General features: G+C 42.3%; 1 protein-coding gene and 1 long non-coding RNA gene across 3 annotated transcripts in view; one reads left to right on the forward strand and one right to left on the reverse strand.

Annotated features, from left to right (window-relative positions):
- Nucleotides 1-9,587: 9,587 nt before the first annotated feature.
- Nucleotides 9,588-10,323, reverse strand: LOC148673155 (uncharacterized). The gene is made up of 2 exons (XR_015936163.1): nt 9,728-10,323; nt 9,588-9,679 (listed from the first exon to the last, which is right to left on the reverse strand). It is a non-coding gene; the product is annotated as an uncharacterized LOC148673155 (long non-coding RNA).
- A 12,813-nt stretch (nt 10,324-23,136) lies between these two features.
- bmp2k (BMP2 inducible kinase) overlaps nt 23,137-24,796 on the forward strand; it is a 157,733-nt gene continuing 156,073 nt past the window's right edge. For both annotated transcript variants that reach the window (XM_088629473.1, XM_088629474.1), the window contains exon 1: nt 23,137-23,937. In XM_088629473.1, coding sequence (XP_088485599.1) covers nt 23,787-23,937 — 151 coding nt within the window. In that variant the 5' untranslated portion in view covers nt 23,137-23,786. The remainder of the gene's footprint in view (nt 23,938-24,796) is intronic.

A 24,796-nucleotide genomic window follows, 5' to 3' on the forward strand; every position in this document is an offset into this window, starting at 1 on the left:
CCACGCCTGGACTGTTACACCAACGCATTAGCATGTTAAAGCGATTTCATTGAGGAGCCTAGCCTTTCTTAACTAGTAAGTACTGTACTTACTGGGTTTTGGAGGGGGGGAGGTGTCTTTCGCTGGAAATCTCGCCTCCTTCTACTTTGAAAATACCTGTGAAACCGGTTTAATTCGTCACAGCCAGCACTCCTGCAGAGAGGGGGATTGTACTTGCAGTGTATACAGTAGATGGGAAAGCCAGAGCCAACCTCTACGCCGCCCACGTGTTATGCTCTTCGTTAATGTCTAAGCCGGAACACATCATTATATCTCATTTTGTATTTCTTTTAAAAAAAAATCGTTTGCCCAGCCTAACAGTATTGTTCTTATTGTTTTTAACCTGTAAAGCGCTTTGAGGAGCCACCTTTAAAGGCGCCATATACAATAAAGTTCATTATTATTACTATTGTTAATTTGCTGGACAGAGAGGTGAACATTATTACACAGAAGACAAAGATAGTGATTTACGTTGCATTGTGCATTGTGCTGCTGTAATACAGTTTTAAATAATTAAAAGTCTAAACAGTATCAGCTTTATTTATGGGTTTTAAATAAAGGCGATTTAAACGCGATTTAAAGCAATATAAATGTTTATATTGTAATGCCTAGGTGACTATTCATTGTTATTAAAATGACTTAAATTCGATCATGTTGTGATATTTAGAAATATAAATTTGTTTGGTGAGTGAGGTTTTAATTAATCTCTGACTCAGGAAACTTTTCATTTTTTCAAAGAAATGTTTGTTAAAAAAAATCCAGTGGGATTCGATCACAGACCATGTGACATGGGAGTCAGGAACCTAACCCACAGCGCCTAGCAAGGTCACATACAAAGGGCTGAAAAAGCACTACAGAAACATTATCAACAGACAATGTACAGCGTGTACTATTCTTGTGTTGCGGTACATTAATATAATTATATCATTATTAATTTCTTTAGATACGCGATTCCATATTATATTCCCTTTTAATCAAATTCTAAAAGTATGCTTGTTGACTCCGGTATCACGTTAGTTAAAGACTTCGATGCTTAATGTTTAGGGAGAAAAGTACCGAGACCAGCCATATACTGTATGTTTAAGTTCCAAAATTAATATCGTTTATGGCCTTCACACGCGTTACAGTATGCTCCTATTCTTTTTATGCTCAGCTACTAAGATTTCCCTTCAGTGGTAAAATTAGATATGAATATTCAATACTTAAACGGGCACAGGTAAGACTTTAAATATACATATACATACTGTATACAGTACAGTTTGCATACGGTAATATGTTTATGTTCCTAAATCAATCTCTTTTATGAGCATGTGAAAGGCATGGTGAATCAATTCTCAAAAATTACTGTACTTTGCATGATTGGAAACAAATGCGTGATTGCGAAATGCTGTGGTGTTACTTTTACAAAGACGGTCAATGAAAAAAAGAATGTGGACCAGGGCAATACTTTGTTTACAGCTTGTCCAAGGTCATTCATTATTAATACTATTAGTAATATCTTCGTTAAAGACTTTGATGGTGACAGCTCAAACATGAGAGGTTGAGCTTTATTAGCTCCACCTTGCGGAAATTCCGGATACTATTATTTTAATTGCGGTATTATAGGAGAATTTACTGTAACTCGCGGTAGATCGCGTAAAGCGCACCGCAAAATAATGCGGTATCACCCGCGCATTTTGAATGGCTGCATCTGTATGTGGTATAAAAAAATACAAATTGAATGAAACTTGACGTTCAACTCACAAGCCAAGTCTTCACCGATTACCTCGACCCAACAGGTAACTGTTCTGCATGATAAACCTATTTTCTCAAATTAGTTCTCGCTCTCTGGACAAAGAATACCTTTGGCTTCTATCATACACTCTTTCAAAAGCTCTCCTTCAGAGAACAGCTTGCAATTTTATATGCAGGCAGGTAGCTTGCTATTGTGCTAGCCTCTTGGATAGTAGAAATAGATAGTGGAAAAATAAATTTTGCTGAGCCTTTAAACTAGTGGCTAATTTGGAAGCTCTGTTAGCCCACTTCTCACATGACAGATTGCTAGCTTAGTTAGCATGTTTGGTAGAAAAATGCCAACTGAGATTGTATTCTTTGAACACTGCGACACTTGCCTTACAAATAAAAAATATAGCCTTTGTTCCAATCTCTGTGAAAAAGTATTTTGCAGTCCATTCTTTGTTGAACACTGCATTCACTGTCAACTTTCTGTTTTTTCAATCCACTCTTACTGGTGACTCAAATTGGTAAAGCAGGGTGTCACGCCCTCTGCAGCCAGACGGCGCTCCTTCTCTGTCCTGTCCCTAGTTCTGCTGTCCTTCCTGTCCCTCTCTTTCCCTTGGGCTATATATTTCCGGGTCTTGCACTCTGTCCTCACTCAGCATTGATGTTCGGATGTCCTGAGACCCGCCTAGCACCAGGGCGCCCCACGTCCACTCCCTGAGGGCATAGGTTTCTATACGGCATTCCTGAACTCTTTGCACTAATGAGCCCGGGCCTTTTTCCCGTCTCGCCGCTACGCATATGGGTCTTTTTCCGCTCTCCTACTCCCCACGGTTAGTCCCTTTGGATGTCCGTGACACAGGGGTTCTCAAACGTTTTGGGTCCACGCCTCCCTTGACCTGTCAAATTTTCCACATACCTCCCCTGTGTCAAAAATAAGTTAAATGGCAGTGCAATATTTTACACATAGATTATAAATTTGAAAAGGAAATGATGGGTCAAAATAAAAACAAAGTTGATCCAATGTGTACTATTTTTAATAATTTTCCAAACCAATAAGCTTGATCAAAATAGTAAAAATACTTGACAACACATTTTATTGAAATTATTTGAATGTGCAAACAATTTGAAAATATTAAAAAATAGTCAACATCTTTGTAAAATGCAAATAAAATGACTAAAATTGTACAAATTTAACATATTTTTTTTTAAAGGGGAGAAATACAATGTCTTTTTGTTTGTCCCTCTTAATGGGTAGGTGGGCTTGTTTAATAAATTATGTTAACATAATTTACCAAAAATACTGGGTAGTATTTTTGAAATGGCAACGTGCATCTCCTTCTCAACATTGACTCATGATCACTTTAATTTGATATCCGCAAGTGCTGAAAACCTAGCTTTACAAAGGCAGGATATTGTAGCGAGAAGCAGAATTCGCAGGGCTCTGTTACTTAGTCCATGGTACTCCAATAGTATGAAGTTTTTTGCATTGTGCTACTCGGTACACTACTTTGTATGATGAAAAAATAACTTTGCTGGGGATTGTAGTTTGGTTAGAAAAAGCAGCTTTCTGTTTATTGAAAATTACTCATGAGGCTTACTTATCAAACTTCTGTGAACAGTTTCCAAATTACGTTTCAATTTATTGGGGAGCATGCACTCAGCAGCCAATACTTTAAGGCAGACAACCCACTGAAGACATTCTTCAGTGTCCACAATTATCCATGTGGAACTGAATTTCAAGAAACTATCATCATACTTTTTTGATTTGTTTCTGTTTCTCTTTAGAAGTAGACTCCATGTCCTTCACGGTTTTTACTCATATTTAAAACCTCTCAATTGCGATCGTGTAACAAAAAACTCACAAAATGACCACTCATAGAAACATGAAACACCAAAGCCGCGATCAACTGGTATGCTGCTTGCAGACTGCTGACTCTTGTGGCCACTGTCATGTGACACGATCTAGCTAGGTAGTGCACTATTCATGCATTCTGTGTGCACGAACAGCGGGTTTTGCTCGTAATAAAATGTTTGACTGGCGATGGCTTCTGACCAACAATGGTGCCTCCCCTAGGTTGCGCAATGCAGTTTGGAATTACTATGGTAATTACTCTGGCACAAATAATGAAATGTACGAAAAAACGGCACCAAACAAAATGGAATATGGCGAATATTGACTAATTTTTTTTTACCACAAGGGCCAGTTAAAACTGGCTGGCAGGCCGAATACAATCCACGCACTGTAGTTTGCCCACAGGTGCTATAGTGTGTATATATTGTGGTGCCATGGGGGTAGTTGACACTGCATTGGGTATGGACAGGCTCTCAATCTCCCCTGTCATGCCCCTTTATAAGCTCTTTTCTGTTCCTTTACTTTCTCTTACATGCACTCTCCTCCGAGAGTGGTGATCACACTGGCCCCCTCTTCAGGCTAACAGGATACATGGCTCCAAATTCCGTTACTTCTGGACCCTTTAACTTCAGACTCTCAAGTTCACCAAATTCATCCCATTGTCCTCACTGCTAGGAACCTCCTGCTCCCAGACCCCAACACGGAGCCTCCTGCTCCTAGTCCATTAGGCCACTGTTTCACACTCAACCTGTGCCTCAGACTCCCAGGTCCGCCTCCAGCCCTGACGTCCTCTTTCTAATGCCAACAGGTTGGGTTACACAAATACACACTACCTACATCACCGAGTCTCTTCCGCACTACACACCATGCCGAGACCCAGCACACTGTCCCTCTCTAACACACAATCACAACCTCTTTGGTGCTTTGCTCTCACGTCCTTAGGTTGTGAACTCACAGCTGCCAGTGCACCTCACATCATGCCCAGCCACCAGCGCACCTCACTGTGCCCAGCCACCACTGCGTTACACCATGCAGCTGCTGGCACACCTCATTGTGCCCAGCCACAACTCCCAGAGGGTGCAGCTAGACAGACCTCCACTCACTTCCCCGATACCAATGTATTGCCAGGGAGAGGGTCCCTCCACCACACAACCCACTCTGGTCCACACACAATAACTCACTAATCAAATCACAACTGACTTATACAGCAGACACGACAGCCCTGCTCTCACACCCTAGCAGGATGCTGTCCCTTTAAATCTTTAGAAGATCTCGTAAAGCTCAGTTTCTTCTGTGAGTCTCCTCACAGACTGACACTTTCATTCTTTTCCTCACAGGCTGTTTCTCTCACAAACTGTCGTTCTTCTCCACCCCCTCACAGGGTTACTACAGCTGCTAATCAAGTCTTTGCTCACTCATACTGTACATAGCAGCACGCCCTTCTAACATCTCCCCAACTAGTATCATCTGACACCCACTACTGTCATGCTTTAGCCCGGCTCTCTCACAGCAGATCCTCCTCATTTGTTCTTTCACCACTGCAGCCACAGCAAGGCCGAGGTCCTGCTGGATCTTTCCCCCTTTAAACTACTTCTACACCTGCCGTTCATTCACTTAATCACGTCAGGTGTGGTTTACATGGCAACGCGTCTTCCTTAATCCAGGGCTCCGACCCCACACCAGACACTCCCTACATTATACCACAATATATATGGAAAATGTTAAGTTTTTTCTCATTTTCTTAAAACTGAAGGTTAACAAAGGTCCTTTCTTGCATTTCTTGCTAAATAATGACCCCAAATTTACAATCTTGTCTCTGGAGCAGGGGAATCTCTTCTCTTTACTTGAGAATCATCAGGCCTACTTTGTTCATGGCCAGATGGTTTTATGACTGTGTATGTGCTACTCGTATCTCTCCATGAGAGAGAGTTTCATAGTTCATGGCTTTTGAGGAACAACAATGCTTCATTATTCAGAGATGGAGATCGAGACTTACATTTTAGTAAGAAATACCCCAATGGGTGTGTGGTGTGTGCTTTGGGTTCCCTGGTGACAGCATCACACAGGCATGGCACATTTTCCCTTGGTGTGTGCTCGTGGTGAGGATTGCTGCTGCGCCAGGTTTGCAGTTCTCATGGGGGGCTGTGGATGGCCGGGGGCTTGCACCTGGGACTTTGCACAGCTGTCAGCTCTGGTGATCCTCCCAGACCTGCACTCCAGCCCTGATCTTCAACCCTACATTTTACATTGGACTTTGCTTCAGCCTGACAGACGTCCTTTCCTGTCTTGTTCCTGGTTTTCTTCTCCTTTTCCTAACCCCTATGAAATGGAGTCCCTTATGGAGTGCACTTGAGTGTACTACCCCTGGACGGTGAATAATATGGAACAAATATGCAAGCTAGAATAAATCATTATTTGACAACTTATATGCAAAGATAGTGAAAATAGCAAAGAAGATAATGTTGCTCTTTCTGAACGTTTCTTATAATTCTGTACAACCTGATGTAAAACCTGATCAGCAATTCTAAATTTTAATTGTACATTCAGCAATAAATATATTTTGTGAAACCAAGTAAGGTAAATTTAGAAAACTTGTAAGCTGTGCAGCAAACATTTCACTGCGGAAATGTTCCAACGTGATCTGTATGCAGAGTTAACAAGTTGTATTTTATTAAAACTGTCTCAAAGATGAGAGAATTGAATTTTGAATTTTAAGAGATATATTCTTCACATCTGAATATGGTGTTGCGCATACCTGGAAACTTTGTCTATTTTCCTGATGAAAATTAGAGGTTTTACACATTACTCTGTACATTTTACTTTCACTGTGGTTTGAAATGCACTCATCAATACCAATTCTTTCCAACCCTGAAATATAAAAAGAGCATTGTAGTTTCCATTTAAAGATGTAATTGTAGCCATACCTCAAGATCTATCGGCAACCAAAAAAGCCTTTTTTATGGCAAAGAAATAATTAAAATGTTAAATTTTATTTTGTTTCTTAGTTTCTGTAATTTGGAAACTTTCTTACATAGAAGATACATGTTCAAAAAAAAGTTTTCACTTGCTTTGTCATGTCACAACTTCATGTACATTCAAACTTTGGAAAGTTATCATGCACAGAACTTAAAACATTTAATACAATACGATAAAACTTTGTGTGATTTCATTGTTTGTTTTGTAAGGACAAAAAAATGTGATGAAATATAAACTCACAAGTAGATCTATAAAGATTTTATTAAAGAATTAAATTCAGCTCAGGCAGACTTTAAACAGCTAACCTGACCACTAGAGATTCCTTTCAAAAACACATGAAGGATAAGCTGTTAAAGATATCAAAAGGAAATAAAGTTAGAGGGGAGGTGGAGGGAGTGAAAACATTTCCAGACAGTCCAGTAAGAATTGAGGGTGTAAGGTGCAACTCCAGACAAAATAGCATTTTGAGCCAGCTGGATGTAGTGATGGAAAGGGAGATTTAAAGGAGTATGAGAGTTGAATATGGAGGAATTGGACAAGAAAGCTATACTATTGGGATGTGAACTGAAAAAATTAGAAACTGATTTATTTTTTCTCAAAAGAGAAAGCCATTTGAGATTACAGGAATGTCATGATAAAAAGACATTTTTCCTTTGTTAATTAGATGAAAAACTACAAGGTTTTCGTTTTCAATCCCAAAATAGAAGCAACTACTAAAACTACTAAAATTGTTTGAATAAGGCAGATTGTTTGAATTTTTTGAAAAGGTAAATTGTTTGAATAATGACTGAAAGGAGAGATGGAAAAAAATAAGAATACAAGAGTGCTGTAAATCATTGGCCTCAATAATAACATCTATGAAAACTTCTGAAGAAGACAAAAACTCATTCCTTTCAAGCCCATTCCACTTTGTTAAAAATAAATTTCACAAAAAAGCCCATTTTTAAACTAAAGAAGTACAGGTAAAATAGTTATCCTAAATCCTAAAAGCCTTTCTTCTTCTTCTGATTCGGAAGACAGTTAATATAAAACAGACTTCTTTATTTCAGTTCTTACAGACCATTCCTGTGTGTGCATATGAAGTGTCAGAAGAATAACAAATTTGCATTATATGTGCTAATATCTGTCCCTGCAAAATGACATTCCTGAAAAAAGAAAACACGATCTGCATATCTTCATTCTGTATACTGCTAATGACCTCATAGGTTAACGATATTTGTATTTTGTTACAGTTGTTGACAACATGGGAAAATCCTTTAATAACTTAGACTAAATGCTGCCTATCTCAGTTCTAGCACTGCTTCTCTGCATTGTACTACATTGTACTTTTAGTTTTAAACTTCTACATCATACTTTTAGTTTTAAACTTCTACATCATACTTTTAGTTTTAAACATCAAACATATAACAAAGCTTCTGTAAATTTAGATTATAAATGTGTGTAAAATATTTTTACTTGTTAGATCAAACTTTATGCATTTTTCTATATTTTGGTTTACAGTTTTCAAAATATATTATGATGGTACATTGACAGAACATTTAGATCACTGCACTCTTTTTTCTATATTCAAGAACTGCAAAATGTGTCATGCACTTTAGCCTGTTGTATTAAATAGCCTCTGAACCTAACTCAATATAAGATGTTTTACATATTGTCAACTTGGAAAGGAAGTCTTCACAAAAATATCATTTGAGGAAGTGTCTTTTTAATTCAGTTGTGTTTTTTAATAGATTAAATGTCACATATTTTTAATTTTTTACTTATTAAGCAACAACCGTACCTCTTTTTACAAATGTAATCTATTCCCAGAAACCTGTTCGTACAGTGAAAATTCATAGAACAAAAAACTTATTTTCATTAATTCTTATAGCTATTCGTTGAGGACCACAAAACCTACTTTTACTTTTTCATCAAAAAAATGACAAAATAAACGATAACTAACTGTAGTTAGTTTATTTAGTCATAAAAACACTGGTTATTTAGTTAGACATCATTAATCATACCTAAGTACAATATAGTACTCTACAGTAACCACTTCGTTTGCTTTTGTGTAATTACAGAAATACTAACAATTTTTATTTTCTTAACACATTTAGGGTCCATGATAAAGTCAAAAGAGTAAGAGCACACACAATAACGAGCATCGTACTGTAGTGTCAAACAAATGACAAAGTTCAGGTGTCTGTGAAGCAGAAGTCCCTTTATTCATAAGCATATGGAAGTCTGGCTTGCAACCACCAGACTTAAAAAATAAGTAGTTGAAGATGGTCCTTTATACCTTAAAACACAAAGAGTTACTATGACATATTCTAAACAAATGATAAAACAGCAACACCTGCCAATTGATTATATCTAAGTTGCAGACTAGTTAGCAGTTAGTTCTTTTCATGTTCTGGGCATATAGTCAGCTTACCAAATACATGCCCCTTATCTTACTGACCAAGGACAGGGAGCATCTTTGAATACATCTGAGCACAAAACCTACGTCAAGCCACTAAACTGCATAGTTTGCAAAAAATATACAAAAACATGAAAATGATCCCACTTCTTGGGCATCTCTCTTATCTCTTAATTCTTCAGTCCTCCCTTAGAACATTATTGTTCTACCAATTATGTTCTACCTCTAGATAAGAGACCCTCCCCATGTTCCTAGCACAGACTGTAGCCACGCACCAATGTCCTAATCATCTGGATTATAATTATGATATTTTTGTCCATCATAAATGTGCTGTTCTAAGTCATTAATGTGCTCAGAATTGTCTGGAATACAAGTACTGCTTAATCTTCGCTCACCTAAACAGCTGTCTATCACCCTAATAGAGGATGGTCTAGAACTGTGATTATAGCAGGGAGCATACGGTTCGTTCCATTCTAATACATTCAAGTTACACTCAGACTAAAAGCAGAGCTATTTACCCATGCCAATAAACCTAAATAATCACCTCTATCAAAGGGAATTACTCCCATGAGCATCTTTTATAGCAATACAAACCCAACATGAGCTCTGATTATTATTTGTGGCTGATTGATAAAGTATTGATTCCATATCCCCATTTATCAAAGTAAAACTCCTTACACTTAACAGGCACACTGTCGGCCTCCCTCAGGAAGCTCAACAAACACAGAAACAGTAACAACATAATAATGTTCACTCAGTCTCTGGTGCAGTGGCTCGGTGGCAGTGCGACACGTAGATCCAGCAATCTCATCCTGTCACTCAGATGGCAGAGTCGGTAGTCAGTTGCACTTGATATGGTCCCTCCCCAGCGGGGTTGCAACATCTGGCAGGGTACATCTTTCTCACCCACACCCACTCGCCAGGTATCAGGTTGTGTCTTCCCTCTACTGGGGGTCCCCAAACATCCAGCACCTGTTCACCAGCCCCTAGCACCGCTTCAATTAACAACCTACAATACTACAATAGAGAATGAGATAGCTAATTCAATGATCCATTATCAGATTTGGTCCTCCAGGAAGTTTTGTTCATTGGCCCGTGATGATATCAAACAGGCTCTGTTACACAGTTCTGTTTGATCCAGCCCACAGGCTACATAGGCAGAGCATCTACCCACGGTGTTCCTTCAGTCTGATGTTTCGTTAATCTTTCAGAGTTCCGTTCCTTTGTTCCACTGTTCCAGCAGTCTGAGGGTGATCTCAGTCCATCTCACCCCGAACAATGCAGCCACAGCCTGACACACTTTCCCTGTGAAGTGCGTCCCTTCATCATAATACAAGCGGCAGGGCAGTGCCCACAGAGAGCTGATCTCCATCATCAAGTGTTTGGTAGACACAGAGGCAGTGGCAGCAACACACTGGGAAAATAGATTATAAGAGCCAAGGTTTCCCTTTACAATTGTCAATTTGCCACTGCATGAAAGGTTCCTCAGGAGCAGGCCTTTTGAGCTGTTGCACCCGCACCTGAACTGTAGTTGAGTTCCTCTGATAAGCATCACATCAAGATACCACAAAAGTGGCTACTGCTTCAAACCCGGTCCCCACCAATTTGACTCACACCCAGGTGTCTGACAGAGTGCATTTGTCGGGCTACAAAGGGCATTAGGCTGTGAGGGCATGCAGGGCTCCAGTGTGCTAGCAGCACCACACCCAATCATCATGCAGCCCCATATTCTTTTCTAACCATGTCCATTTCTCTGCTTTAGAGGCCTCAGCCTGAATGTCCTGTAGCTGTCCCCTGTTCACCAACAGAGGTTTCACAGGAGTCTCACTCCTACTCTACCAGGACTGCTCACCTGACAGCTGCATCTGCAAAGTTGTTCCCTCAAGTTACTGGAAACATTTCTTTATTATGTGATTTACACTTTACCACAGCTACTTCAGTAGCAAAGCTTCTAACAGTTCAGAGACAAACCCAGCATTCTTAACTGGAGTCCCTGCCGTGTTGAGGAAATCCCTATTCCTCCACAGCCATCCAAAATTGTGGCATACACCAAATGTATGTATACAGTCTATATAAATCAATACAATTTTCCATTTAGCATATTTACAAGTTTCAATTAAATCTTTTCATTAGGTCTGCTGGTTCTACTCCAGATTATTCACAGTTTATACAGCCAGGCAGGTAGCCTGCACAACACATAAACACGGGCCCTTGGCCACCGCATCGAGTGGTCCTGAATAATAACCCACCAGACGATGCCTATCTCCATGCTCCTGTGCCAGCACAGCAGCTCTCAACCCATTTCTTTCACTTACAGACAGATTACATACAGATGATCCGTCTGAGGGAATCCAGTCCAGGGCCAGTGCCTGCAAGAAAGCTTGTTTAAAAACATTAAAAATAGTTTCTGCTGCAGGGGTTAAGGCAATTTTGTCTTTATACTGCACTACCTCCCTTTAGCCAGTTCGTCACCAGACGAGCTCGTTCTGAGAAGGAATTCACACTGGCTTTATCATGTAGTGGGATTTATACCCTTTTTTTCCGTCCAAAGATCTAATACTTGGAGTAGCCTGGCCTTATGGATTCCCTCATTAGGTAAAACAATCACAATATCACATAGCTCTATTGAGGTAGTTCACATAAATGCTGTTTTAGTCTAAAAACAGGACAGCTTGCTCCTGTGTCCCCCAGTTACTGCACACTATCCGGAAAAGTTATAAACCTACAAACCACAAATCAGTGAACTGTATCACACACTTTACCCTTGCCACTCCGTAGGCTCTGTGCTAGCTCTCATCTATATTAGTTCAATGTGATGCAAACTATAGATATTAAATGAGTCACACGTGTATGATGCCTTCCTCTTCACTTTGCCATTTGGCGGAGGTTTCGTAAATTTTTCTTTGTATCACTTCTTTGTAGTTTTGAAGTTGGCTTTCGTTATTCGAAATAACATGCTTTGTGGTATATGCTTTCCGGTATATATTTTCATAAATCGAACATATGTAAAAAGAATTAAAGGTGTATTATTAATAGAATATGTAACATTGTACATGATATTCATACAAATTCATGGTGAAAGTTGTATACAACCAAAATTACATTACATTTTCTTAGATATCTATCATGCTTCTTGCATATATAAATTTATTGACAATAAATTTCAAATTACTTAATAGATAAAGGAAAAATATATGTATAAAGAAAGAACTTAACAAATTGATTAAAAAACAATGGGATTCAGTTAAAGTAACAAGGCACAATGCATTTAAAGTGCATTTAGAAAGGATATTAGAAAGGAGGCTAAAATAAATAATAAAATATACTTGCTGTACTACAACTGTAAAAGAACTATAAAGGATGAAGTGATATGTCTCTGGCATCATCATCATAATAATAATAATAATAATAATAATAATAATAATAATAATAATAATTGCTTACACTTATATAGCGCTTTTTCTGGACACACCACTCAAAGGGCACAGGTAACGGGGACTCCCTTCCACCACCACCAATGTGCAACATCCACCTGGATGATGTGACGGCAGACATAGTGCACCAGAAAGCTCACCACACATCAGCAATTAGTAGGGAAGAGAACAGAATAATGAAGCCAATTAATAGATTTGTGAAATGTATACACAATGAAGGAGAATTAGTTGATACACTAAATGAGTATTTCACTTAGGGTAGGTATTCTCCAAAGATGAAGTCAACTTAAGATCCAGCCATTCAAAATGTGCAAGGTACGCTGCATTAAAACGCGGTGGGCGTGGCACATCATATCGCATCATAACACATCATACCACATGTTATGATAATAGTATCTTTAAGCACCTTGTAAAACCGCCAAGTGGAGCTTATAAAGCTTAACATCTCATGTACAGCTTTTGAGCTATCACCAGGAAATGCCCGGTTTTGAATCATGTTCACTGCTGAGGGACAATCGTTTTCCAATTAAGTATTTAAGTTGTATATTCTTTAGATTTTTAAGAACTTTAATCTGTGTATTACAGCATGTTAATCACTAAACATTAAAAAGTCTGTATATTTTATAAAAGCAAGATTGCTCGGTTGGACAAAAGTACACAACCATCGACCTTCTTCATAACTATTTTAATTATGCAGAAATATTTTATGCATCAAAGTCTTTACGGAAGATATAACTAATAGTATTAATAATGAACGACCTTGGACAGACTGTAAACTCAAAGTATAACTGTGGTCCACTTTCTTTGTAACTGTCTGCATTAGTTTAACTGTTGCAATACAAAAATACTTTAATTTTTCATTGAACAAAAGTAACTGTCACGAAAGCTGGTTTTGACTCCCATGGAGTGCGTTATTAAAGATCCTATGCATTATATCCTATAATCTGTTAAAGACAACGGAGCAAGGTACAATGGGGTTAGGATGGGTTGACAAGACAGGGGGCGGTGACTGTAGTGAGCAGGTGCACAGGGGATATGAGGTAGTAACCAAGTCCAAGGAAATCCAAAGGGAAGTCAGGGCGCAGTCCATAATCCAGGAGCTGGGAGATCCATCCAAGACAAATGGTTAAAAGGGGGAACCGGGTCGGAACCGGCACAGGAACAGGAACTAAAAACATAACAGAACCAGATACTCTGCATCCCGGACCCAGGCGGTCAGGACGCCGGGGAAAAGGTCTGTCTTCGGAGAACCCGGAAAATAGGCAAGCCTTGTGGCGTCCATCTTCCAATACTGAGCCCAGAACTGCAGAGATGCTAGGCTTTTAACCAAAAAGCAAACGAGATGCACCAGGAAATAATAGAAATTAATCATAACCTAAAGGGGTAGGAGCGCCCTCTAGAAGAGGGATGAGGAATGTAACAGTACGCCCCCCTTTTCGAGGGCAGCTCCTGAGGCCCTAAAATAAGGGAGAAAAAAACCCACAAAAAACTGTCAGAGAAAGAAAATTGAACAGAAAGCTACCCACTCCATAGAAAAAAGGCACACAAAATCAAGTCCCAAAGAGTCCATGAAAAGCACAAGGCACAGTCCGTAAGGAATCAAAAAAATAAAACAAACCGAGAAAGGGTACCTTCGGGGATGAGACAGAGGGAGTCTCCGGATAGATGAGGTCCAGGGTTTCCGGATTTCTGTCTGTGGGGTCTTTGTAGTTAGTTCAGTATTCTGTCATGAAAGCTGGTTTTGACTCCCGTGGAGTGCGTTATTGGAGACCCTATGCGGACGGTATAATCCGTAAAAGACAACAGAGGAACGTACAACGGGGTTAGGATGGGTTGACAAGACAGGGGGCGGTGACTTTAGTGAGCAGATGCACAGGGGATATGAGGTAGCAACCAAGTCCAAGGAAATCCAAAAGGGAAATCGGGGTGCAGTCCATTATCCAAGAGCCGGGAGATCCATTTAAGACAAATGGTTAAAAGGGGGAACCGGGTCGGAACCGGCACAGGAACAGGAACTAAAAACATAACGGAACCAGGTACTCTGCATCCCGGACCCAGGAGGTTGGGACGCCGGGGAAAAAGCCTGCATTCGGAGAACCCGGAAAATAGGCAAGCCTTGTGGCGTCCATCTTCCAATACTGAGCCCAGAACTGCAGAGATGCTAGGCTTTTAACCAAAAAGCAAATGAGACACACCAGGAAATAATAGAAATTAATCATAACCGAAAGGGGTAGGATCACCCTCTAGAGGAGGGACGTGGAACATAACAGTAACACCACTTTCTTGTTTAAATAGATTGTTTTGTTGCTGCACAGACTGTTAAACCAGAGGAAAAGAGCGCCTCTTTCTTCAAAGCATTTCGTTGATCCGATCGCATATTTGTTTCCAATCATACAAAGTAAGTTTTGAGAATCTCCGATTCACCATGCCTATAATGGTTTCCCGGAGATTGCAAGGCAAGGCCCTTTTGCCTCTGGACCTATTGAAAATTACGGATCTGGTCCACCCCCAGTCAATTTCGAAAGTCACAAGATTATGAAACAGAAGAGCGGTCTAGTGGTCGGCTCTGGCTTTCCCATCTATGCAGATGCACTGCACGTACAATCCCTCCTCCTTCTTGTGACTGATGGGCAAAATGTTGCACTGGCATCTGTAAATTCTGCTGTGCAGATGGTGTTTCCTGAGGGGAGATAGACAACAGGGACAGCACCAGCCAATTCCTGGGCTGAGGTGAGCAGAGAGTCTGGGATGGAGTGTCCTTGGCCAGTGTGCAAGGGGGCGGTTTGTGCTCTACTGGGGGCGGAGGGCTGTGTAGAGATACGCATTCCGCCAGGTACAGCAACCTGCACGGCAGGGAGAGGCACTTATCAGACCGAGGTAAAGTTAGCTTGAAGTTCGAAAACGATTTTGGCATGCCTGTAGTGCTTTCACAAAACCTTCTAGGGTTACGAAAACACTTGCTTTGTGTATAAAGTGCATTGTGAATGTTTTCTCAGCCTTCACTTTGTCGTTTTTATGACCATGAATGAATATTCTTTTGTCCATATCTTCGCAATGGAAACACAGAACGCCTTCAAACCAAATGCATTTTAAAGACCACGACTTGTGGAAATTTCCACAGCCTCTACATCAAACTATAAGTGAGCTAATTATCTTTTTTTAAACCTCCGGTTTTTCATCAACCCATAATTATGCACTAACTGGAATCCCGGGAGGAACGCTGTGTACACACGTTCACAACGTGAGAAATACTGCTCAATACGGCTTCATGCGAAAAACACGTATATGACCATAGGAAGTAGAACAGCACAGTCTCCAATTACCCAGACTGTAAGCACGGGAATAAAGCTTTGTTCGATTTCTGAAACCCTTTCTTTATGTCCTGTTTTCATTCAGGTAAGGGTCAACTATATTCACAATACTGCTGACAGCAGGAAGATTAAAATATTCTTTACTCAGCAGCATATTAAAAACAGCTCCCATGATGTTCAAACCGATTTTTTACACAGAAGACTGACACAGCTTTGCGTTCTGAATCTCTTTTTCTCGTGCTTCTATTTAATGTGACACTATTCACTGGGATACAGGAATGCTGTTCACAAGCCAATAGCATTTAAACCATTTAAAAATACATGTAAGAAATAACGTCACACAATAGTATTCAGCAGTTGCGGAACACATGTCAAAATAAACTTTTCTTTTCATCTGTCTTACCGCTTTCTTTTTTACTGTCCTGTTAGTCTTCAAAGATTGTTACGCGTATGTGGTGTCTTCCTACAGGCTGAGAAGAAATATTTATAATAGAATATAGTCTTTCAGGGAATGCCAAACCACCTAAATTGGATTTAAATCTGGGGATTCAGCTGGTGTTTTCACCCAGTTTACTCCCTCTGCTTTAAGACTTGCCTTTGCTGCTGTGTGTTTCGGATCGTTCTCCTAAAAGAAACGGACCGTACCAAACTTTTTGGCTCTGTATGTCGTTGAAGCCATTTCACTTTGACACTTTCTTTAGTCATAAACGGAAGTTTAAAATAAGTATATTTCCACCCGCATTCACATAATATGTTTTAGATTAATACTAATGCTGATATGTTTTCAAAGATTTGAGCTGTAACTGCCAGGGCATACAGCAAATAGCAACAGTTGGACTGGACATAATTTGTTTTAATGTTACTTGAAATGAACTAAGATCATTTTCTGTTTTATAACGGTAAAGACTTTTAGTCTTTATTAAAGAAAGACTTTATTTAGTTTTATTATTAGGAGATCAATGCTTTATACATATTTGCATTTACTGATGTCAAAAGAACAAAATAAAAGGTTCCAGTGTTGTTAAACTAGGAGATGGTGCCATTCTCTGAAACACATTGGTTTCTTTCAGCATAATATCCAATTCTTTCTCTCATTGTATAATCATGTGCTTTGTTGTTCCATCTCCATTGTAGATTCTTTTTTCTTCATGCACATGCACCAGCTGGAGATAAGAACATTGTTACAGAGAAGCAAGATGCACATCTCACAATGTTTGTTTGTTTGTTTGTTTGTTTGTTTGTTTAATTAGAAATACATAGAGTGATTAAGTCTGATCAATATAAGACAAAAATGAAATAAAATGTCTGAAGCCAAATCCATTTTATGTCTCCATCATCACAAATGTAAAAATGTGTCTTTATTATGTTATTTTTGCATTCTTTACATGAGTTAAAATATGAATCTTTACTTGCTAATGCAACATATAATCTATGACTCAACTACAATTCAGTTTTGTACACCATACCACAGCACACAACACTAAACAGTTAAAAACAAGATTCCTGAACAGAATATACTGTATGTCATAAACGGGAATTTATAAGAAATGTATCTTTAGCCTGGAGTAATTTGGGAATTTGATTCAGTTATAGAAATCATGAAATCACAAATTACAAACTAAAAAAACTAAGATTAAGTGCCAATATATTAGAGGAATTGGGAAATTTAAGAGGTGTAAATTTACATAAATGATTGTGTGGTTATTTAAAATATACTACCCAGAGTATGTTGTAAAAAAACAACAAATCTTTTCATTTCTAACCGCTTCATCCAATTCAAGGTCATAGGAGAGCCTGATCCTGTCTTAGCAATCAACAGGTGCAAGGCAGGATGCACCCTGAATGCAGAAGTCATCCATTTCAGGGCACACATAGACAGACGTGTCTCACTCACACCAAGGCCAATTTTCCCAGAAGCCAACAAACCTATCAGTACATCTTTGGACCTTAGGAGGAAACCAGAGCACCCAGAGGAAACTCATGAAAGCATGGGGAAAATATACAAACTTCACACAGATAGCACCCTAGGGCTTGAACTGAATGCAGTGCCCCAGCATTGTGAGATAGTAATGTTAATCACTGTACCACTGTACTACCTTTCAAAAAGCATTATTGAAAAATTCTTAAAAGATAACTAAGTGGCTAAGGTCGCACTGGGCAAACTTATGACACTCCATATCTCATGGATTTCTGGCTGTACTTTATTGATGATATCCAAACTGAATCACTTAAAACAAACAAAGAAGTTACTATATTCCAAACATAAACGATCTCTTAAAGTAAAATTATGCTACAGAAAACAAACATAATTTTGCAACTTGTTGACATTATGTTTGTTGATCTCCCTTGCAACTGAGTAAAATACAAAAGTATGAGTCTTTGAGCTACGATAACAGCATTTTACTTTGGAACAAAACGCTTCCTTCCCTTACTTCACATACAAGAGTACCCAGAGGAAACCCATATAAACATAGGGAGGACATACAAACTCCACGCACATTGCACCCCAAGTCTGGGCTTCTAAATTTAAGACAATTCAGTGTTTGAAGACATCTATTTGTCACGATCGCTAACCCCTCCTCTTAAGGGCGCTCCAGCCCTTCCTTGTTATGCCCCATTGTCTGCACCTGGTCCCTAATCCCGCTCCCCCTTAAAAGCCAGACGCGAACCTTACTCCTGGTTCCTCATTGATTTCCACATCGTGAGAGCCCGGGGTCTTGCTGCGTCTGGCTCCGCTATGCTTTTATCTTCCAAGTTCCTAGTTCCTAGTTCCTAGTTCCTAGTTCCCCTCGCCGGTTCTGTCCCAGTTCTTGTTCCCCCCCCCACCGGATGGATCGCCTGGCTATGGACTTCAGCCCTCGTTTCAGATTTCCCGTTTGGATTTCCTCCATGGATTGTTCGCCTGGATTCACTTCCCCTGGACACCTGCACTGCATGGACACACCCCCCGTCTCCAGACCCTTTTCCCGCATGACCGTTTTTCCCCTTGTGTCTTCACTATTCTGGATCGTGTCGTCTGCATAGGGCCCGGAAAGAACTGTACGTGACACTATTAGAGCATCTGAAAGGGCAGCATAATGGCACAGTGGTCAGCATTGGTGCCTTGCAGTGTTGGGTTCAATTCCAGACCTAGGGTGCTGGCACTAGGAGAGCTGCTGGCCAGTGCGGATGACCAATGGCGGAACCGGTATACACGATTGTGAGATCGCCCGACTTAACTAAATAGTTCCCCTGGTTTTGCTCCCCTTTTATACATGTACCCAATTACCGCCCTATACCAGTGTAGCTGTACCCAAATTGACCCCAGCGTGTTGTAGCCTCTTGTCTCTCTCTTTCTGTTGTGGTTGCTGTGTCAGATGCACGTCTGATTAATAAAGAGTGCTATGTTATTAGTTAACAAGAGCCTGAGCCCCTGTCTTGCCTCACTGGTGTCAGAAGCGGGAAGGATGGACAGTGAATGGTGAGTCATGTCAGATTCAGAGAAGCACTGGTTCCCCCAGCAGCTGAGCGACCCCTGAAAGCACCTTCTGGGGGCGAGAAGCAGCCGCCTGGAGCTGGTGGTCACAGCCCTGATCAGGGCTACTCGAAGGTGGCCTACCCAGCGGTGGAAGGGCTATTTCCCACGTCTCCCCAGCCGGCATGGCAAAAAAGACGCCAGACCAGCGGGGACCAGGCCGTCGTTCCTGCACCAGCCGGCGCCAAGGCGGCCGAGCTGCTATAACGCGAAGGTGCAATGGCAGCTTTATGAGGCCCAATTCCAGATGGTGGCCTGGGCAAACGGCTGGTCCCAGGTGGAGATGGCAGGCCACCTTGCCGCTGTCCTGGAGGGGAAGGCCTGACAGGCGGTGCTGGACCAGCGGTATGGCATCGGCCTTCCTGAGGCTGTTCTGAGAGGAGGCACCGGGGCTGCTGCTGGCAATGGTGGCTCAATGCAGGCACCTACCAGGAGAGTCACTGGGGCCAGTTGCCACAGACGTGGCCTACTTATCCCACCAGGATTACCCTCCCAGAAGATGCAAACTGGGAGATAGACCTCCAGGTGTTCCTCCGGGCTTTGGCGCTGACAGAGGTGCAGCGCTACGGGATGCTGGCCTTGCTGGTCTCCATGGAGCAGGCCTTGGCTCTGGCTGAGCAGGCCAATGCTGTGTTCAAGGACACCGGTGGGCACAGCAGGTGTGCTCCCTGCCAGGCGGTGGATGCCGCACCCAGGGAATCAGACAGGGAGGAGGAGATGGCCAGCGCGGCACCGAGGCAGCCGGACCCCCAGGATGAGAAACCACCAGCCTGCGTCTGAGGATGGTGACAGAGAGGTCCTTGGCAAGCAGGTGCTCACCGTGCAGTTTGGGTTTATGAGGGTAAAACACGCTTTCTGTCTCACCCAAATCCACAAGGACTGTGGTTGGACTGGTTGCAGCAGGTGGGTGGTTGCCTTGACTTGGGCCGGCGAGAGTTGGTGGGGCAGGGGGAACGAATCAGTCTCGCGGTGGGCAGGACGGGAGGTGTCCGGGCGCGCGGGTTGACCGGAGCGGGAAGCAGAGGCGGCAGTGGCAGGCGTCGCTGTGGCCTGTTGGAGCAGCGGGTGTCGGGGCAAGCATGCCAGAGCTGACTCTCAGGCCGCCAGGCCGGGCGGTTGACGGGGCGGCCACTGGGGGGAATGCGGGGGCCAAGTGCAACGGTGAGATAAGCTTGCCCCTCAACGGTGAGATAAGCTCGCAGGGCGGTTCTCCAAGCAAGGGTTCTATCTCGCCTACATGCAAGACTTTGATGCTTAAAATGTTTAGGGTGAACTGGAATATTGGTGTTTATTTTCTTTATAATACCAATACAAGCAACATACAGTTTACATAATATGTTTATGTTCCCAAATTAATATAGTTTATGACCTTCACATGCGTCATGCTCCTCTGCTTTTTATGCTTAGCTACTAAAATTTCCCTTTAGTGGTAAAATTCCACATAAATATTCAATACTAAGTGGATTAAAATGCGCACAGTAAAGAGATTAATTGATTAAATCTTTTCACTAACGACCAATATACCACAAGCCCGAAAGCGGAACATTGGTGGGAATGCGAGGGCCAAGTGTGGGGCAGAAACCAGGCGTGCTGTGGGGGCCCTCATCCTGGTCTTCCCGGATCCGACACTGCCCTATGTGCTGGATACAGACGCCAGTGATACGTGGGTGGGCACAGTGCTAGCACAGGAGAGGTCAGACGGGGACAGAGTCATTTTGTACTTTAGCCAGGTGCTCAGCAAGGCTGAGAGGAATTATTGCATCACCCGGAGGGAGTTGCTGGCTGTAGTCTCAGCGGTTCACCACTTCAAGCTCTACCTGTTCGGGACCCATTTAAAACTGCGGACAGATCATGCGTCCTTCACCTGGCTGCTCAATATCAAGGAGCCAGTGGGCTAAATGGCTAGGTGGATTGAGATCCTGCAGGAGTATGACTTCACAGTCGTGCACCGTGCTGAGTCTCGCCACCAAAATGCAGACATTCTCTTGCAGAGTCCCTGCGAGGCAGCAGACTGCTGCCACTGCATCTGCCAGGAGCAGAGTGAGGAGGCCGCTCACGGTGGGGGGAAGCGAGCGCCGCAACCACGTCTCTGAGCGGATCGTTTAGTGTGGGCCTGGCAGACCTGGTGCAGCAGTCGCTCCATGGGGCGGTCCCCAAAGCGGTGCATGGCCAGCCGGGTGTGGGGGACTTCGGGTCCACGAAAACCCTGCGGCGACTCCAGGGCCATTTCTATTGGGGTCTCTGCCACTGGGACATGGAGTGTTTCCACTGGACGTGCATGCTCTGCGTTGCTCAGAATGGTCCTCCTGATCATTCACGGGTGCCCCTCCAACATCAGGTGGGGGCACCCATGGAGTGGGTAGAGTTGGACATACTGGGCCCATTTCCACACACTAAGGCAGGCAGCCGCTGTGTCCTGGTGGCAGTAGACTACTTTACGAAGTGGCCTGAGGCTTACACCCTCCCAGATCAGAGCACGTCCAACATAGCCAATGCCCTGTTGGAGGGACGTTAGCTAGGCTCCATAGCGATCAGGGGTGTAATTTCGAGTCCCAGGTGTTTGCGGGGATGTGCCAGCACCTGGGGATTAAGAAAACGCGGACCACCCCGTTACATCCCCAGAGCAAAGAGTTGGTGGAGCATTTTAACCGGACACTCTCCACTCAACTGACCACCCTGGTCTTGCGACACCAGTGGGACTGGGACCGCCACTTACCCCTCGCCCTCTAGGCATACCGGACCGGTGTGCAGGAGTCCACCAGGTGCACTCCGGCCTCAATCATGCTGGGCCTGGAGTTGCGTACCCCAATGGATCTGGAATTAGGTTCGCCCCCTAGGGGAGAGCAGGCTGGATTCAGAGTGGGATCTGCAGCAGCTGATTCTGTGAGTGCACAGCTTCGCCAGAAGCTACCTGACTCATGCAGGGGTGCAGCAGAAGCTATCCTACAATCTGTGCTGCAGGGGGACTCCTTTCAGGCCAGGGGACCTTTTCTGGGTCTACAACCTGCAGCGCTAGAACGGGAGTGTGCGGTGAAACCTGGGGAGCAGTCAGGTCCAGATGTCACTGGCCCGGGGGGGTGAGGGGGCAGACCGCCAGATCACCATGACGCAGTGGGCACACTCACCGGGTGCCGCAGAGGCTGGAGGATTAGTGTCTGAAGTAGCCGGGCTATCCGACGTAGGCGGGATGCCAGACGTCTCAGGTGGGGGGAGTGTAGCGCCCTCGCCTGGCGTTGCGGCTGAAGAGCGCGGGTGGGCCGGGAGTAATAGTGACCAGCGCGGGGACTAGGAGGGCTGCTGGCAAGTGCAGCTGACCAATGGGGGAACCAGTGTACATAGTCGCGAGATTGTAAATAGTTTCACTGGCTTTAGACCCTTTTATACACGTACCCAATTACCACCCTATACCTGTGTAACTGTATCCGAATTGACCCCAGTGTGTCGTAGCTTGTTGTCTCTTTCTGTCTCTCTCTCTCTCCGAACCCGTCACGCTACAATATGCAATATCCACGTATGGAGACTTACAAATAGTTTTAAACAACTGTTAACAATGTTTGGTAATTGTCACCTTAAGGATAAATTAATCCCTTCACTGTAAAAATATCACCAGGAACACTGAATCTCTTATACAGCGTTTAATAACAAATTGCATGCGATGTTTAGATTAAAATTAACAGTCGAACACTTTAACACTACCATTAACTTCGGCGTGTTTTGTTTGCTGTCACTGTGCCTCCTGACTGTTCTTTCTCAACCAAACAAGAAAGCAGATAAGACGTATAGACTGTCATTCGTCCTGTCTTATCAGCGAGAGGCAATGTCTGAACGTAAGGTTGTTACACCAATCATTACAATGGGAAAGGCAAGACAAAACTAGGTTAGGTTGTCAGGCAGGCGTATTGGGTAATAAGAAGCCACCCACTTATTTGTGCAGAGTCAAGAGAGTTGGAAGTTTAACCGAATGGGACGTGAAATAATGTCACAGGATATTAATTGATTTTTCAAGATTTATTTAGGGGATAGTTCGTGGAAAGGGATTGGTTATGTGCTCCTTAGGGTAAAGGTAGCTGTTGTTGTCTGTCTTTGTGCGCTGACAGTGTGCAAAAGGGAAGTGGGGAAATCGTGGTGTGGTAGAGAGGGGAGGTATTTTCTTTGATTGATGCTAAGCTATATTGCACTCCCCAATCTACTTAATAATATTTATTAGTTATGTTATTGCACACGAGGCCTGTTTACTCTAAAGCCATTATGTTCTTTAGCTCCTGACGTTTTTAAAGTCATCCAACCTGTCGATTTCCGTTCATCGACGATTAATATTTTTTGATCACCGAACTGAAACTCTAAACAGCACTGAGCACTGCATGTGAAGTTATTACGCCTATGGCATTCTAGTAACAAATACGTATTTTGTTTCGGAATTTAGAATATGAAGGACAGCCGCAGATGTGGGATGAACAGATAGGGAAAACCGGGATTTCCTGTTGGGGGTTTCATTAGCTCTAGAATACGTACTGGATATAACGATTTGTAGTTTTCAAGAATGAAGAAGTTTTCTCGTATGCCAAAGTCGGAGAGTGGGGGGCTTGGAGCAGGATCCGGGTCAGGTTCGGGTTCCGGTGTCAGTAGTTACATTGGACGAGTGTTTGGTGTCGGCCGATACCAGGTTACGGTGGAAGAACTGATTGCAGAAGGTATGTATTCATTTATTATAGTAACTTCAGTGTGCATGTGCTTTCTTTTTATTTTAATTCGGCGATTATAACGAGAATCAGAAGGCGTTAACTATACTAAATCTGTATGTATGGGTCATGTGTCTGAGAGAAGTTCCTCTTCTTGATGTACGAGTTCAACTGCTTGTTTACACACTTTGCCACTTGAGAAATATTGCCTTAGGCTACCGTAAATTGCAGGTTAACTGTAAATATCCAGTGACAGTGGTAGTGTTTTGCACAAGCTTTCCGAAAACATTGTGGATAACGAAAGTATTTTGTTCTTTTGCCCCATGGCAACATGATGTACTCGTGCGTTTCTAACACATTTTAATCGAGTCTGTGGGGGTACTTACCCACAGTTCCATGCTGATAATTGAAATCAGTTAACTTAATATAGAGAGTAATTAACTCAAAATAGAAAATTTAAAAACGAATCCTGTTTTCAAAACTCACGACCTCTATGTTGTGGCTTTTAGACTTTGCCTATAAAATTATTAAACGAGGATTTGCGTAATTTCAGTTAATTGTATTTTTCAATATAAGTTAGTTGTATTCAACTGTGGTGAAAAGTGATGCACATCTAATCTGAAGACTCCTAGAAGTGGTTCATACATATTTATGTGAACATATTGCCTTCTTAGTGTTTAGTTTCAACAGTTAGATTTTGTCTTGGTGAGAAAACTGAACTCTCTTTACTAAGCTGTGAGCTCTGAGGCAAGATGTATAGAAATATTTGTAATTAGTTTATGTTACACTGCTACTGCCACTGTATTTTCAGTAGAGTGTCAGGCACTTTCCTGTGTCAATTGTAAAGAATTAAATTAAGTTGAATCCTACT

This window comes from Lepisosteus platostomus, chromosome 4, assembly GCF_059453375.1.
Source record: "Lepisosteus platostomus isolate fLepPlt1 chromosome 4, fLepPlt1.hap1, whole genome shotgun sequence".
In the NCBI taxonomy this organism is placed as follows: domain Eukaryota; kingdom Metazoa; phylum Chordata; class Actinopteri; order Semionotiformes; family Lepisosteidae; genus Lepisosteus; species Lepisosteus platostomus.